The sequence below is a fragment of the Perna viridis genome, chromosome 5, assembly GCF_037379345.1.
Source record: "Perna viridis isolate PV_CMFRI_1.1 ecotype Kerala chromosome 5, ASM3737934v1, whole genome shotgun sequence".
NCBI lineage: Eukaryota > Metazoa > Mollusca > Bivalvia > Mytilida > Mytilidae > Perna > Perna viridis.
This window is the reverse complement of record NC_142449.1, coordinates 49,689,331-49,707,937: the sequence shown is the minus strand read 5'-3', so window position 1 is coordinate 49,707,937 and position 18,607 is coordinate 49,689,331. Positions and strand designations below refer to the sequence as shown.

Genomic DNA, 18,607 nt, shown 5'->3' with positions numbered 1-18,607 from the left:
AGAGAGTTTACCTTGATACCTAATACAAGACTTAATATTCTGATACTATTGAAAATAACTGAAAATGTTTTCCTGTTAAATTGGATTTTCAAACTTTTAGCCACAGACCATCTTTCCAGACTATGTCAAATGCTTTTTTAAAGTCAACAAATGTGCAAAGTAGTTTTTTTACCTTTTGAAAAATATATAGCTTGAAGGGAGTGTAACACAAAAATGTTGTCAACAGTAGAATAACCCTTTCGAAATCCAGCCTGTGATTGATGTAAGAGCCCAATCTCATCAGAAGACTTCGTAAGTCTTTCATTCAAAATGGATGAGAAGGTTTTCCCTATGCATGAATTCAGTGTAATTCCTCTATAGTTATTTGGATCCGATACCAAACCTTTGTTCTTATAAATAGGTACAATAATTCCTTGTGACCAAAGTTCTGGTACAATACCTGTATCGAGTACCAAATTAAAAATCTTTAAGTATACAGGCATTAACTCCAAAACAGTGTTTTAAGATATTCATTTAGAATATCATCAACTTTGCCATTTTTTAGATTTCTAATATTTTTAACTATTTTGTCCTCAGTGATTGGACCATTAAGTAATTCGTTCAATTCACTTGGTAAGTTGTTAACAAAATTCTCAAAATCAAAAGTTTCATTTTCATCTATGTTTTCTTTCTCATTTAGTTCTATGAAAAAATCGTACAATGTATCTACAGAAATATCACTTTTGTCTTTTCCTTTTTTGTCTATGCTATTTAATATTTTTCAAAAAGCCTTTGGGTCGAAATTGTTTGCTTTTCGTAAATTATTTCCAATTTTATTCTGAAAGGTATCATATGCATATTTTCATTTCATCTTTATATTCTTTGCTTGTCTTTTTTATTAGTTTTGTTTTCCAAATTTGTTAAGAAACTACATCTCTTCCTGGCTTTGTGGAATTTCTTCCTACTCTCTTTATATTTAGTATTAAACCAAGGTTGATTTTAGTCCTTATCTTTCCAAATTGTTTTGTTTCTATTTTTACCAAAAGTTTGTACAGCTATAGTCTGAAAATAATTACTTATTCTCTCGACTATGTTATTAATTTTACTTTGATTTACAGAATTCTTCCCAATTGATTCTAAATTATCAAGCTCTACTTTTAATTCATCTAACATGCCTTCATGATCATTCCTTGTGTTATTAACAAAATCTGATCGCTTCTTTTCGTTCCATTTGCCAATCCTTTCATTTTCGTGATCACAATCACTTTTATCAATGTTATAAACAGTTGAGCATTGAATTTCAACATGTAAAAGACAGTGTACATCTGAAATTAATGAGTTAAAATCGTCTGCCCTGAATTCTGGGATAAATGGAACAGTACCTGACGATGATAAAAGATAATCAATTACACTAGTATCGTTACATATTCTTTTCCCAATACCTTTATCTTTGCATAACCTGCTAATACATATATAAACATTATTTCTTTGGCAGAACTGAATTAACTTATGACCATAATTATTTACATTACAGCAACACTCACTACTTCTTTGAAGTGGTATTTTGTAAAAAGACAGATTTTCATAATCATATATATAAGATGTAACATCAACATCACAGTCTAAATTTAGTGTATCAGCAATATTTTTATCTGTAATGATAATGTAATCTTTCAATATACCGGTTTTTGCGTTGAAATCCTTCAATATAAAAAAATTCAGATCATTTCTATTTTTCAAATGTATCATTTCAGCTTCAATATCATCAAAAGAGTTTTCAGGGGGTATATAAACACAACCAAGAAGAGTATCTATATTTTTACAAACGATGTCTTGTGAGAACTTAACCCATTGGACAAATTCGCATTTGGTCTTATAAAAGTGTAGGTATTTATGTAATTCTAATTTATATATTATTACAATACCACCAGATTTTTTCTTTTACACCACTTTCTTATCTTTGAAAAATACTGATAATTTTTTGGTATGGTCAATTAATCAATATCATCTGGTTTTGTCTCTACAAAAATACAAACATCATATTTAAGTATTAATTCAATAAAATCTCGACAAACAAGTTTTTGCTTTCAGATACCATTGCCTGAACAGAAATTATGATTTCTTTGCATATTTTGTGAGCACTATTTGTCTGCTATCACTGAGGAAACTTACTTTCTCCAGCATCAGAAGACATTCTCAACACATTCTCATCTAAGTTCCTAAACCTGTGGACATGGCTTGCTGCCTAAAATACAGAACCCTCATCACTTTCACATTATAAATTTTTTATAGTTATCTGTTTATCAATTTTAATCAACATTGACAACATTACATTTAAAAATTGTATATTTACTGATTTGTTAAATAACTGTTAGTGCATCTACGATAATCACAAAAATATAACTTTCATTATGTAATCAAGCCAAATACTTCAAATTAAGTGAGAAATTTTAAGGAATATATTTACCATACAACCTAAAATCAAAAGAATAGTGATAAAATTGCTTTTTTCAACTGATTTGTCAAAATCTTAGTTTTTAATGGTCGATACAGTGAAACTTTTCCAAACCGGACCTTAAAAAACCGGTCTTCCCTTCAAACCAGCCGTTTTCAAATGTTCCAGCTGACATATCTTAAAACCTGGGTGTTTTGTCTTCAATAGACCAGCCACCCCTAAAACTGTACATCGGCCGGTTTTTCACAGTTTTAGATACATAATTCAATTAAAAAGTTATATTCAGGCGATGAACATGAAGTAGATCATTACATTTTGTCGCTGGTTGGGTGTTAATTGGTGTGTACACAGGTCAGGCAACTGGGGTCATTTAATAGTATGATCTTTATGATCTTTTAACTGTCAATTAATGTCACCTGTACCCAAGCCAAAACAACATAGGGTTGAAATTATTAGACTTTGTTAATAGGTAATTTACGAAAACAATACAAATAATTAATTACCATCAATAGCCATTTGTTCTTTAATACACATTCTTTCAAAATGGTGAACATTATTTTGTCAGCAGTACTGTTCGTAAAATCAAATCATTTACAAATGATGCAAGCCTTGAAATGTAATAAAAGGCAAAAAGTTTTGAATTGGCATTAAACATGTCTCGACCAACAAACTGACAAGATGTAGGGTTATAGAACACATTAATGGAAACAGCTCTTAGAATGCATTGCTATTTTTCACAAAACCAGCCATTTTTTCTTGCCCCAGTGGTGGCCGGTTTGGAGAAGTTTCACTGTATAAGGTAGTTTTTCCAAGTCTTAATTGGTCTAAATTAGCATAATAGGTTGCCATTTAGTATGATAGCAACCTAACATAGTCAAAAATGGCTATAACTTAAAAATATTGTAAAAAGAATACCTAGAATGAGACAGTCAACTACTATGATATAGAATGAAGACTTTCCTAAAAATATTGGTAATATAGGTTGAGAATTTTATTGTGAATGATTTTATACTAATATGGTATAACCATGTTAAAATAATCAGGCGGTAAGAATAACATGTTAATATTACTGTACAGCTGTTTAGTTTCTATGGAAACCTACCTTTTCATAATCTTCATTTTGAAGAGCAGTCTGTACACCATCTGTACAGAATTTCAGATCTAAAATATCTTCTACTCTGGTTATACTTGATGTCACTCTACTCTGTAAATAAAACATTATTCCAATTACAGAGATGATTTTATGAGGTTAATAAATGAAGTGGAAATTGGCAAAATTGGAAGAAATATACGATGAAAAAAGAATTGTAACAGTAAACTCCGGATTTGAAATAGTGGAAACCTGACAAAACAAGAGACTCCCAGGAGCCTGAATCGCTCACCTTCTTGAATTTTGCCTTTCAAAGGCAATAAATTAAACAAGAAGTTGTCCAACAATTTTGACTCAAGAAGTCTTTGGTAGGACTACCACAAGATCTTTTAATCTATCATAGTTTTCAAGATATTGACTGAAAACTATTACAAAAAAAGTCATTTTTCCCCTTTCAAGGGCAATAACTCTTACAAGGAGTCTGAACACTTTTGTAGTCCTAATAATATGGATCATTTCAGCTATTGAAAGAATTTGGATAAATCTAACGGTTTAGGAGATATATGCGAAAAACTACTGTCTGACCGTTATGTATTATTTTTAGTAACGGCGGCCATGTTTTTTTGACAAATCAAAAATCCCCACATCAGTTCTATGCAGGATACCCCAAGGAACATTCATACCAAGTTTGGTTTCAATTGGTCAAGTAGTGTCAGAGGAGAAAATTTTGGAAAGAAATAACATTAAAAATAGCAAAATCGTTGAAAAAGGGCAATAACTCCAACATGGCTTAACAGATTAAAACCGAAATTTGACCAGAGATAGATCTCATCATGCTGCACACTTTAACCCATGTCAGTATTCAGCTAAACCTAACGGTTTAGGAGATATACCCGAAAAACTACTGTCTAACCCCCATGTTCTATTTTTAGTAACGGCGGCCATATTTTTGACGAATCAAAAATCCCCAGGTCAGTTCTATGCAGGATACACCAAGGAACATTCATACCAAGTTTGGTCCTAATTAGTCAAGTAGTTTCAGAGGAGAAAAGTTTTGTATAATTGTTAACGACGACAACGGACGCCAAGTGATGGCAATAGCTCACCTGAAAATCATCACTGCAATTATAACTATATTTCTATACACCTAATCAAGATCTTTTGTTATGGTTACCTTGCCTATTTGTTATTAATTAAGAAGTAAATCACGAAAACTCCATTTTATCATTGCTTTACCATGGGCTAGTCATTTATGTTCCACTGTATAACCCTGGTTGTGGTCTGAAGAGCTTTGAAAGTATACCATGAGTGCTAAAGGCACACATTTAACGATTCAAGTTATGCACACTAATGAAATCTTCAAGTGTCTTTTGGAATTAGTTGTTATATTTTGGTTGTGCAAAACTACCAGTTGATTATCCTATTTATTATAAAGATTTTCTCCATAATTTATTGCAATTTTTAACATCGATCTAAAATTGGGTGATCGGAGGATTGATACATGTACTTGAGTTAATATGACATTTTAACAGGAAAAAGTCTGAGAGTGAAATTGCCACATTTATTTCAAATTGCAAATTATCAAAATATATCAATATGTTACACTAGGAATTTTCACATACATGTGAACCTACCGGTGGTAGTTCTATTCTACCAGAATTGGAACCTTCCTACCGTTGAAACAGAAAAACTACCGCTTTCCGAAAATTATACCGTAAACAAATTTTGGACGCCATTTTTTTAATTTGCTGTAGGGAAAAACATGAGAGGATCGAATAACGACACTTCCGGTTGATCTCAGGTAGACAGGTGAACATGTTAATTAGGGTCATAAACAGTAATTAAGAGCTTAAGTGGTTATCGACGAGACATGATTTAAAAGGTGTGATGATTATATAACAACAGGAGATGATTGACAAGTTTCCCAAGTTTTAGTGGCACACGCTTAAATGATGAAATGATTTTATTACCGACGATTGGGACTCATTGTGTAAACATTGATGCCGGATATTTGATCTTTTGATGGTTATGGAAACATTGACCAAGCATCCACTGAAAATGAAATTGATTCAAAGTATGGCTTGTTTTTTTATTCAAGTCAATGGAGGAACTATGTGAATTTTTCAATTTGGAGCACTCTCATCAACAGTCAAAATGCTGAAACTTAATATTTCATCTTCTGCACCTCTAGCCAAGAAAGCAAAGTAGTTAGTACTATTCCAAATTCAATGCTGCATGGAAGTCAAAGTTAAAGTGGTGCAAAGCCAGTAATGACATAAATTACTGGTATTTATAGAATTCATATTCATGTCTAAATTGTATGACTATTTAAACTTCTTTATAAGAGGTAATCAAAGCTTTCCATTTCACGTAAGTTGGAGGTGCATGTATATGAATGCAAGTGTGTGGTTGTCTCATGAACAATACTCCATAAAATTTTATTAACAATGCAAATTTCATGACTTTCTAAAAAAGTACTGGATAGATTCTGAAATCGTGGGAAAACTGTCAAAAACAATCATCGAAAAGAAAAAAAAGCATTTACATGTACACTGTATATCAGGCTAAAACTTATTTTTATATACAATGTAGGAATATATAGGTTTGATATTGGTTCTTCATAATCAAATTAATTATTGCAAAATTGAAAATGTATACATTTACAATGTTAACAAAATATCTACTGTTTCACCTTATTTATTTTTGATATCCCACACTAATATCTACAACTCATAGTAATAAGAACTTTTTTTTCAGACACAAGCTGAATCTAACCTTGGCAAGATCTAGCTGTCTGACTTTACTGCTAACATTTTCAGCCAGTGTGGAGGTAAAGGCAACCATATTGGATAGGTTCTTAGAATCAGTCTCTAGAATCTGTAAATTTGGTCTGTCAAAAAAAATTCAGAATTAAAAATAGCGACCTATATACAATGTATTCTCCTTTTATCATAGTTTTTGCTGGTACAGCTGATAGTTACTGTAGAACATACATGTACATTGGTGACATCAGTCAAAATAATGCAGATCTGTTATCCAAACTCTAACATTCCATAATTTAGATCATAATGCTTTATATCCGTTGGTAATAATCTTGAACTTCGTGATTTTCTACATTTCATATAAAAATATAAACTTTTCTATTCAAACTTTGCAATCAGTAATGCATAATTTGTAGTGAAAATGTGTACAAGTTTTACAATCAACTCTGAGAAATAGAAGACTTACATACATGAAATAATGTAACTTATTGCATGTTTCACATAGAAGAATTACATACATGAAAAAATATAACTTATTGCATGTTTCACATAGAAGACTTACATGACTTTGTGCATGTTTCCCATTTTGTTCTCCAACTTGTTCTGGTTCTCTATTAACTTTTCCAGCTCAGCATTAACAGAAACCTAACAAAGCGAACACAAAATATCATTAGTGTGCTTTAGTTTGGCCCAAATTAGAAAGAATGGAATATGAAAAATTATCAAGCAGTGGTTAGGTGATTCTTAGTGATCATGATATGAAACCACCATTTCAGTAATCAGGTTCAAATGAACATTAAGCTACATGAACATTTTTGTATAATTCCACACCAACATAAGAAAAAGACATTCATTTAGAGACCTTCTAAAATATAAGTTTGTTTGTTTGTTGGGGTTTAACGCCCTAGCAGCAATATTTCAGCTTTATTCAGGCGATGAACATGGAGTAGATAATAAAATGAACATGAAATTGATGATGAAATGAAAAATGGGATGGGACACAAGGATAATGGGGTTGACAAATTTTGATTGCCACTGGAAATAGGGAGAGGTGGGTAGGGTCGGGCAATTTAGCCTCCTGTGGCGGAGCCATATGGTTCCTACTCCAGGAGAATACCACAGTAGGGTTTTTTAACGTGCAAGGATCGTGGCATCTTTCCCAACACGTTACACCACTATGGTTTGCGGTCAGGTTTTCCATATTATAGCCTGACAACCCCAGCATGTACCACACCAGGGGTACCCATTCCACCACCTGGGGCATACAACCCAGTTACTCTGTGGGCAGAGCGCCCTAGCCCCCTGCTAGGGTTCTAAGCACTATTTAGTCGCCTTTTACGACAAGCTTAGCGCTGCTGCACACCTATTCTTTTGACACCCTGACCTGCAGGGGGATCTTAAATATAAAAAATAAAAATAGATTTTCTGTAAACAGTATTTCATTTGAAAAGGAAGTCACAAAAATAATACTACTAGTACATAGGGATTGGAAAACAAGTGATGCCGCACTTTTTGGGTGGTGTTTTTTACATGTATATGAAACATTCTGTCTCAAACCTCGGTCAAACTAGTATGTTCAAATTTTAATAAAATTGTCAGAATCAATATCTATTAATTTATAGACTTTAGCAAAAACCTGATCAATATAAAACTCATGAAAAGTTTCATAACTCAAAGTGATGAAATGGAAAACATTGATTTCCACAGGTCCTCAATATCAACAAGATCTCCAAGTGTCAGTGTCCTGTGGACATTAAAATTTTATTTTTGGTCCAGCGTCACACTGTAATTAACTTGCAAGTTGTTAATCTTTTCATCAAAATTCCCATTGTTCTTGATAAATACTGAACATATCAAACTTGTGAGGAATAGAAGTCATCGATTGCTTGGTTCCCAAGAGCTCATATTTTCTTAGTTTTACAGCAATAACGATACAGGGCAACCAGTTAGCCATGCCTGTTGTTAAACAATTATTCTATGTCACATTACTGCTTTACAAGCATTTCACTGCAAACAAACATTTTAAAGACACAATTCCAAGGCTTTCTAAATAAAAACTGATTCCAGCAAATCTGGTAAAAATTCGTATTTATTTTATTATTTTTTTTGCCAAGACTGATAAAATGTTTGAAATAGCAGTTGAAATTGAGGTCAGTCAGGTAACCGGAAATACACATATATTTTGTTTTGGCCTAAAGAAACACAACCATGACAACCCTAGATGTTTATGAGAAACCACATTTTTTATGATATATACAATGTCCTAGTGTCATCAGCAAATGATTTTATATTGCAATTTCATCTCATTTAAAGTGTCATTTATAAAGACGAGAAACATAAGAGTAAAAAGTCCAAAAATCAATCCCTGTGGAACACCAGCTGTAATGTTTGCCTGGGTGGACTCCTAATTTGATACCCTGTTTGCAATTCCAAAGATTACTTCCGACCAAAAGTAAAAGATTCCCAGATATCCCCATTGTTTTTAAATTATATAGTAATCCCTTATGCCAAATACAATCAAAACCTTGTTCAAGTTACCGTGAACGAAAACTTTTCAGATACGGTTTTCTTTGTCAAGGGCTATGGTAAACATACTAAACTAAAAAGAAGTGTTTGGAAATGTCAATTAAGAGATGTTCTCAGAAAAAAATCTAAATTTCATTTTATTTTAAATGAAATCTTGGCAAATTATGCAAATGACTTCAGCAATCATCATGCAAGAAAATGACTTTGAGTGTATGATTTCACCAGGATAAGCATAAGGAGTAGTTGGATTTTGAAGAGTACTGCTGATTCTCCTTTTTTTTTTATTTAAAAGAAGGGTTGGTCGAAAATCTAAAAAGTACAGGAGGTCGAGCTGTCACAAGTCGAGTTCGATTGACGTGGTTGCATTGCTAATTTTAGAGTGCAAATAAAAAAAACGAAGTAGAAAACTACCTCATCATCACATAATTGGTCAAATACAACTCTGATACTATCCATATCTGTCAAATTTTCTACCGTATCCAACGAGGATACGGACGTGGCATCGCACCTGGACGCCGCCATATTGGAAATGAAATGTTTTTCTGGCTTATAACCCAAGAGCAAATGTCAAAACATACACACGCAACGTTCATTATACGAGATGGTCCTTATTTTCGGTTGAATATGAAATAATAGGGCGTAATCTGCGAGAGAAAGAAGCTGTTAACTACATAATCCCGGTTGAAAGCTTTGAAATTTAAATACAGTTATATTTAGCTTTTGAAATGAAAAATATAGTCCATGTTTTTAAAATCTCCAGATAAAAATAGTCATTTTTAAAATGCGAAACAACTCAAGCAATTAAAATTTTCAAACTCCAATAATGATTGAATCATGTGGTAGTAGATGGGGCATCATCAGTTCGTTAAGCCTATTACAAAATTAATAAATAAATCTATTTGTAATGCAAAATTTCCAGACAATTTAAAGGAAGCCCAGGTCGTTCCACTTCATAAAAAGAATAGTCAGAAGCTGGAAACTATAGACCTGTTACTATCCGACCGGTTGTGTCGAAGTTCTTCGAGAGGGCCATATACCAGTAGCTCATTGATTATTTTGAAAATATTTCCAATCCTTATCTGTCAGCATTTAGGCCTGGCTATGGTTGTAATTTAGGTTACAGACCACCAATTCAGCCAATGAGCATTTGGAACGTACGCAAAAATAGTCCTACACAGAAATGACCACTGTTCCTCATAGTGCTGTGAAAAAAGTTCTCATCTTATTTTAAAAATTTAAACAGTTTCTGAAAGGAAAAACATTTCTGTACATTTTATAGGTGCATTTTGCTTCTTGTGATGTGAAGCCTAATCTCCATAATGATTTCTAAATATACCCCTATCTTGTGAAAACACTGGGATTTCTATTTATAGACCCTTTACTTCCGGTGACCAGTACTGCACTGCAAGTCTGCTAACCCCACATGCCATTCTGAGGATTGTGAGCTGACATATGTAGAATCATACTGATACATAGTCCTCTGCAGGTTAATGTTAAGGTAAAGTCCAGAGAAGCCACTGAATATTGTGAAATTAGCATAGAAGCCTATAGGAAGTGGAATTAGTGGTTTCTAGCCTTAAACTGAAGCCATGGCAAAATGAAAAGTTTCTTGGAATAGCTTTAAACTACTTGAAGATCTTGTAAATTTGCTATGAGAGGAATACACTACAAAAATCCTTCAAAATATGCATTTTTTTTAAATTATAGGTCCAAATTATGGAAAATTGGTCTTTTTGGCTGTTTTTTATGTCCTATCTTGTGAAAAGTGTAGAAAATTTAGTAAAAATATTAAATATTAAACTTTGAGGGCTATATTTACCTAAATATGGTGGTAATCAGCACTTGAAATCAAGTTTTGTGTAAATTTTAGCAAAAATTTGGTTAGAAATGAAGAAAAAATCACTTTCATTACTGCGGTTAAGGACATATAAGCATTTCCCTATGGCAACATGGAAAATCCATTTTTGAGTACTTTTTTTGCTTTAGGTGCCCTTTACTGGTCATGTTTTATTGTGAGAACACTGTATTTACAAATTTAAAGCCAAAGATATCACCTTTTGTGAAAATTTAAAGATTTGGGGTTTTTGACATGTGATCAATAAAAAGGGGGAGGCATGTCAGACATAAATTTTTAAAAATAGACCAATTTTTCAGAAAATGATTACTTTTAAAGGCTATCTCTTTATTAATATTGTTAAAAAAAACAAGTTGTTGTTGATTTTTTTTATTTGAAAAGTCAGAAAAAGTTCTTTGCAAATATTTAATGCATTTAAGTATGGTAGAATACTGTCACTTTTTTGCTTGCGCAACTTGGTTACCCTATATTTAAAAATCAAATATTTAAAAAAGTGCTTGTCACATTTCACTGAAACTTTGGGGAAAAATGGGGAAATTAAATTTAATTTGGATGGTAACTCAATTACTTGTGAAAATGAAGTAAAACTCTTGGGTGTGACAATCGATTATCAGCTTAAATTCAATACACATATATCTGAAATATGTAAAAAAAAGCTTCAAGGTAGTTAAATGTGCTTAAAAGAATTGGCAAACATCTATCTAAATTGGGAAGGTTAACTATTTATCATTCATAAATTATGTCAAATTTTAATTATTGTCTGGTAGTTTGGCACTTGGAGAGGGTAATACTAAAAAAATGGAAAAAAATCGAGAACGTGCCTTGAGGTTCATTTATGAAGACTATAACAGTAATTATAATGATCTACTCTTGAAATCTGGTTTACCATCACCTAAAATTAGAAGATTAAGAAATATGGCAATGGAAATCTTCAAAATTATTCATAATAAATCTCCTGTACATCTTAATAATATTGTGAATTTTAAAAATGTATCTTATTCTTTTAGAAAACAACATACTGTAGAAATTCCACAGGTAAGAACTACCTGTTTTGGATTGCATTCACAGAGATATGCTGGAGCAGCACTTTGGAATGAACTGCCTGATAATATCAGACAACAGTCCAATCTTTATCAGTTTAAAAGCCTGATTAACAACTGGAATGGCAGTTCTTGCAGATGTGGCTCCTGCAGGTCTCAATGAGTGCAATATGCTATATCATATACATGTATGTATGTCTTGCCTATTTCTTTTCATAGTTTTTTTATTTTAGTTTGCTTTGATAGTGCATGAATTATAATTAGTTACTAGTGCTTTTATAGTGCTTCATTTTAGTTCGTTTTAATAGCGCATGAATTATAATTGGTTGCTAGTGCTTTTAATGCAGCATGGTAGTTCTGCTTTGTCTTTGCTTTGCCATATTTAAGTATTTAATACTTGTGTATGTGCTGTTAATGTATGTTGTTGGTTTTACTGTTGTAACATCGGATAAAAGCTCTACAGAACTTATGTTTTGTATGTTTATATGTACCGACTTTAAATAAAGTTTCTTAGTCTTAGTCTTAGTTGAAAGCGATTTTTGGTCTTGCCAAATATCAAACAACTTCCTATACTAGTGGGGATATACCTATAGCATATCGATACGTTTGCAACTCTAGATTGCAGAACTTCGTTTCTACTATTCCAGCTGATAGTGCTAGCAATTTGTACGAGATGACCGATGTACTAATCGAATTTCAAATCAGTCTCGCGTGACCATTCTAGTATTATATTCAATTGTTTTATTGATGTACTGACCAGACTGAAATCTGAAATTTTTGTAATAACATGTAAAAGTACCATGTTCATTTTCTATCACATTAAACCGACGTATTTTTATGGACTAGATGTGAACCAAGTTATCCACAAAATATTGTGCACTTCGAGGCATAATAGTCCATATAAGGGCAATCGGAGCTTCAGCGTACCCGTTGACACGAAGTCTATGAAGTAAGGACCTCTTGCTTGTCACTAAATCCAACATTTTCTCACAAGGAGGGTGGTTTTAGATCCAATATTTAAACTATACACGCCACTGCCCGAATAGATCTGTCATTACATTTAATTACATGCCTATTCTTTTATTAACTTCATAAAGTTCAGAATAACAAATCACAAACTTCCGATCGAGAACTCCATAGAACAGAAATTTTGTTGGCGATGAATTATATCACTTTATAATGGAATGTAGATTTCAGTTTTTCAAGTAGAATATTGCACAACTTACTGTAGGACTATACTAATTTAATTAACACAGAAACTACAGAAATGTCGTTAACAGGATCATTCAGTCAAAGGAACCAGGATTCGAGCAGAACAAAAAATATAATCCCAGGATAAAGACCAAACAGGGAAAACAGACGCACTCAACAAAGATCGTGAAATCACTAAAATTTCATGCACAAGGAAACAAAAGCAAATGAGCAACTCGGACTCCATCAAAGACTGGGAGAATTGACCAGGTGCACGGATAGGGTAAGCGACCTTTGCTAATCTAGAAACACCCGCCGAGTTATTCATGAATTCCAAGTCCGGTATAGGCGAAAGAGGAAAGGAAAACTATTACCTTCATGCAAACTGAGAAATAATAGCCTAAACTCCCTAAAATTCATCTCAAAATATATGAATCCGCCTGAGTGAATGCAATGCTATTTCACAGACTATCCTCCGATACGAAGTCACTTATGATAATCTCTTATTGTTATTATAAACTGTTTCCTAAAATTAACAAGCCTGAAAATGACATGTTCTCAAACTGCCTTTTATCAACTAAGGTATTTGATTTATTAAATTTGGCTGGTATATTTAGGGATTCTAATGTTACTGAATCTATACCAGGCTATTTTGAAAATCTATAACTCCCATCCTATCTAATTCCTACAAGAAACTTATTAGAAATATAATTTATTATTATAGTTATGTCTCTTCTGATATAGACATCAATACAAACTGTCCATCATCCTGATGTGTCAATTCTATATTTCGATATGCATGCTGTGGCTATATCATTACCATTGACCTAAATATCGTTGAAGAGCGAGAAATTATTTAGTTTTTGAAAATCGTCCAATTATCAGGCGTACCGCATTCACAAACTTCTTACATGTAAAACATCTACAAGTTTTTTTTCAGTTACAACATATAAAAGCATTTGCAGGTTTTTATCAAAAATAGTGTTGCTCACCCAGTTCTCTTTATGGATATAAAATTCTTTTAAACAAAATCCGAAGGATTTATCAACTGCCCTTAATAGATTTATTCGTGAAGGACACAATGTTTAAATGATTGTATATTATTTTAACCTTATTTTCACAAATACAGATATTTGACCCCCTAATTGCAACAATACGTTAAGTCTAAGTCATATTTAGTAAAGCGCTACATTAAATCTTACGTATTTAGTACTAGACGTTACTACACCCAGTCCAGGCCACTGTAATAGTAGTGACCGATTATTTCTAATGCTGATAATTTTCATGGTATTGTTATTCTTTAGTATGACTTGAGCTAGCTTTCAGTAACTAAGAGCGTTCTTGAAAGTTTTTAAGATGAGTTCAATTGTAAGTGCATTTGTAAAAGAAATATATCATACGAGACTTTACTCAAATTCTTTGCATCAAATCTTGATTTTTCAGACATTTTTCCTCCAAAAATTCTCTTGCCTCGATTTTATTCTATTAACACCCCTGACCTGAAATCCTGGATTCTCCCCTTTAAAGATGATACACCTAGATACAAATATATAGTTCTTGGTAGAGATTCCTCATACCTTGTAAGAAATAATTCCAAATCATCTTCCAAATATACAGGAGAAGATGTTTACAAAATGCTGGAATTTTTAATAGACAACATATTTGTCCAGTGTGGTGGACGCGTTTTTCCATAAACGGTCGGCATTCTATTGGGAACAAATTGTGCTCCTCTACTTGCTGACTTTTTCCTTCACTCTTATGAGGCTGACTTTATAACTGATCTGATCCGAAAGAAAGAATATCGTTTAGCTAGATACTTTAATCTCAGTTTCCGCTATATAGATGACGTATTAAACAATCCTAATTTTGTGGATTTGATACATCGCATCTACCCCAAAGAACTTGAGATAAAGGATACTACAGACACTGTGAAGTCAGCCTCATATCTTGACCTACACTTAGAAATCGATCGTAAAGGAAAAGTATTGACCAAACATTACGACAAACGTGATGACATTTCAATCAAAATTGTCAATTTTCCTTTCATCTGTCTCAACATACCTTCAGCACCTGCGTATGGAGTGTTCATATCACAACTCATACGTTATGACAGAGCTTTCCGAAACTACGTAGACTTTTTGTATCACACTAGAATTCTAACAAATAGGCTCTTGGAATAGGGTTATATTGCTACAAGATTGAAGTCATCACTACAGAAGTTTTATACTCGTCACCATGAACTCGTGGATCGTTACGGTGTATCCATCTGCGCCATGAAAACTGATTTGTTCAACGTGTCATAGTTTTTCTTTCCTTTTTCGACTAGCCGCACTTGACTTTTTATGAGCAACTCAGCGGGTGTTTCTAGAAATATCCTTACCAAAAAGGATTATTACAGGTATTCCATGTTAATGTATATGTATTCATTTTGTGTATGAATATATTTTATTATCTATTGTTGCATTATATGGATTATGTTTATGCACGAAGGCCTCTAGAGAGATTAATATTGTATTAATGAATAACCTTCATTATTTACGGAATATATTATTATTTATGTTCAGACTTTGCAAAGTTACTGAGAATGAGTGATAAACAAATACCCAGTCTTATAATAGGTCTTCATAATTTATTATGTCAGTGGGGAAAAACATCATGTATTTTCTGGACTATAGTGACGTCAAATGAAAATTCTCACATAGTGAAATTTAAATTGATTTCTTCATCATTTGTCCGTACAAACTGCACTGTGTAATTGTCCCGTGGTCTTGCCATACTTACATCAGAGGGAACATCTTCCTCACTTAATGAAACTTGCAAATCACAGTGATTTGCACGCGCATATAGCAAGTGTGAATTTTTTTTTATTTATTTCGAACTCGACATTGCTTTAAATTGAAGTGTCAATATATACTAAGATGAACTCCATTTCTTAATATAATAAGTTGCAAGAAACGTGAAAAAGACAAAATATCATGTTAAATGTACTAAAATCAATAAGTTACTACAACCTTATTGAAGAAGAAAAATGCTTTTATCTAATGAGTAGTGATAATGAAATATCATTTACTAGAGTTATATCATTTACTAGAGTTATATCATTTATATAAAATGTCTATAAGATTATTAATGTAACTGTATATTTCAACTGATACATTGATTCGCTATGATTTGTTTGTCAAACCCATTGTACTTTGTTGTTGTACAATAAAATATTTGTTTGTTTCTTTATTATGCAGTTGTACATACATGCATACGAAATGTGTATAATTTAAGAATAGTTGCGAAGTCGGCAATCAGGACATGACGATTTGTGGTATATATTGTAAACTAAAGATATTGTATTTTTTGTTTGGGTTTGTTGCTATTTTAGTCTTCTAATCTTCATACGTCAGGTATAATACCAGGAGACAAATAACTGACAAAACAGAACAGAATCAAACAAAAGAGAGAACGTAATAATTAACACCATATACAGTATCATGAAGGACAGCAACATAAATATGAAATCAAATGAGCAGCAAGAACGCCATCAACACTGGAAGCATGCACGTGCTCCAGAGAAAATAGAAGACTGTATAAACCCGTGACACAAATCTCGGTGAGAATAACACCAACAAGACGGCTGAACCGATCTGGAAAGAAAACATCGGACATGTTAGACAAAATAGGAAACGGTTCTGTCATTTTTTAAATTCTTTAAAACATACCAAGAACCGACTTATAACAGGAACTGGCCTCGTCGTGTTTTCCTGGTTTGGTTATTCATCAACTGAGAATCTGCTGTCGTAAGTCCGTAATTCGTCTGGAATTTATGGATTCACTGACAGATTTAATTCGTATAATTTGTCTGCACAATGAACAGCGTCCAGAATAAAACAAAAATCAGTCCAGAATGTGAAATGAATAAGTACAAATATGTAAAGGCTGAAAAATGCAAAGTTGAAGACGTACTACGTTTACTGCGTTTTTAAATTAAGTACATTTTTTTTAGAGATTTGTATTAACAGGCCATTTATCATCAAGTCCTTGAAGGGAAAGATGCAAAAAAGTAAAAGAAATGAAACTGTGTTTGCCCATGGAATCAATTTCTTTGATTTATGTGCACTCTATTTCTGCTTTCTTTTCAATAATAATTCATAGTTTTTGTTAACAGAATTGCATAGAAATAGACGTAATTACATGTACTTTTTATCATAAAAAAAGATTCAGTACTTGTGAAATTTAGTTGGATATATTTCTAAATGTATATCGAAGATGTTTGGGCATTCGTCGCTATTTCCCACAATGCAATATGTATTCAATTGTCATATTTTGGTACTCCTGGGCTTCTTTCCACGATATTTGATGTGGACTAGGGAGCTAAACTGTGAGTCAATACAATCTATACTTACATTCTTTACCTACATATAACCCTTTTATCTTTTCCTGAAGTACGTTGCTGCAGTTGAATTCATCTGGAAGTTGATCCTCTTAATTTTCATTTTCTTGATGTTGAAAACTGCAGTTTGTACATGGAATTTTTGTCAGTCACCAAAGATATTATGGTTTATAGTTGTTTAATAGTGTTGTAAACTTTGTTCATGGGCGTTGATTTTGCAATTTTTGCATTGTTGCTCATGTTAAAATTAGGACACTTATAGCTAATTGTTTTTAATTTGGACATTAAGGATTGATAATTATTGCAGTTTTAAATTCATCACTCATCACTTATATCAAGGCGTTGTGTTTTGGTAGTCAATTGTTACGGTCAAATGAGTCCTAAGAACTGGCTTAATATTTGGCTGCATTGAAAGTCAAAACATGATAAGAGTCCCGATGCTGACGGACCTTTTAATGATTATGTCAATATTTTAAACCGTGAGGTTTGTGCCTTGTTTTTGGCGAAATAAGTTTTTTCTGTACATTTATTGTGGTCACAATTATGCGCGGTTTTCTACAAATTTTCATTATTTGTACTTATCATTTTAGCAGTCCCCATTTTCTTCTGTGACTACAGAAGACTAAATGTGTCACCCACCACATTTGTAACAAAATGGTAGAACTAATTCTTTTCATACGCGATTGTCCTTGTTGTTTCGAATACAGGCAGTCATTGTACCGATGTTTAAAAAGATATCGGGTCGTGTAATCCATGGGTTGCTGCGAAATACATACTGAAGTTGTTCACTACATTTGTAACCATCAGACATTTAGTATGGTCACATATATTAAACGATGTTATAATTATTGGACAACAACAATTTTGATCAAGAACTAGCACGGTGTGTTGCATTAGTTTTCATCGTTCATAACTTGCAATATGAATACAAATAAGTTCAAAAATGGTGTTTGGTGTTGAAACAAGCCCTTGAAAGTGTTGAAAGGATTAAGTTGAGATTAAAGATGTTGAATGCTGACAAGAAGTGTGTTCTCAAATGTAAAACAAACCAAGTGTTTAAGTGGCCATTGTAGTGAGTAATTTGTACATTTTGTTGCATTAAGTTATTGTATAACCCTATTTGTTTTTATTGTACACAAATGATTATGAGTGATATCAAGTGTTCCGGAAGGGTAAGCATGTCTTGTTCCACCGGCCGCACCCGTCAAATTACAGGTGAGTATAATCCGGTAATAGTCTAGCAGCAATAATGCAATCACAAAAGGATAGTATCCAAAACAATTCACATTTGGGCGATATCATTCAATTTAACAAAGTGTCATGGTGTA

General features: G+C 32.7%; 1 protein-coding gene across 1 annotated transcript in view; it reads right to left on the bottom strand.

Annotated features, from left to right (window-relative positions):
* Positions 1-9,361, bottom strand: part of LOC148618092 (conserved oligomeric Golgi complex subunit 4-like) — a 34,551-nt gene extending 25,190 nt beyond the window's left edge. Inside the window, exons 1-5 of the mRNA XM_088585958.1 lie at positions 9,224-9,361; positions 6,849-6,931; positions 6,300-6,414; positions 3,537-3,638; positions 2,152-2,224 (exon numbers count right to left, since the gene is read on the bottom strand). Coding sequence (XP_088442084.1) covers positions 2,152-2,224; positions 3,537-3,638; positions 6,300-6,414; positions 6,849-6,931; positions 9,224-9,334 — 484 coding nt within the window. The 5' untranslated portion in view covers positions 9,335-9,361. The remainder of the gene's footprint in view (positions 1-2,151; positions 2,225-3,536; positions 3,639-6,299; positions 6,415-6,848; positions 6,932-9,223) is intronic.
* Between the last annotated feature and the right edge of the window lie 9,246 nt (positions 9,362-18,607).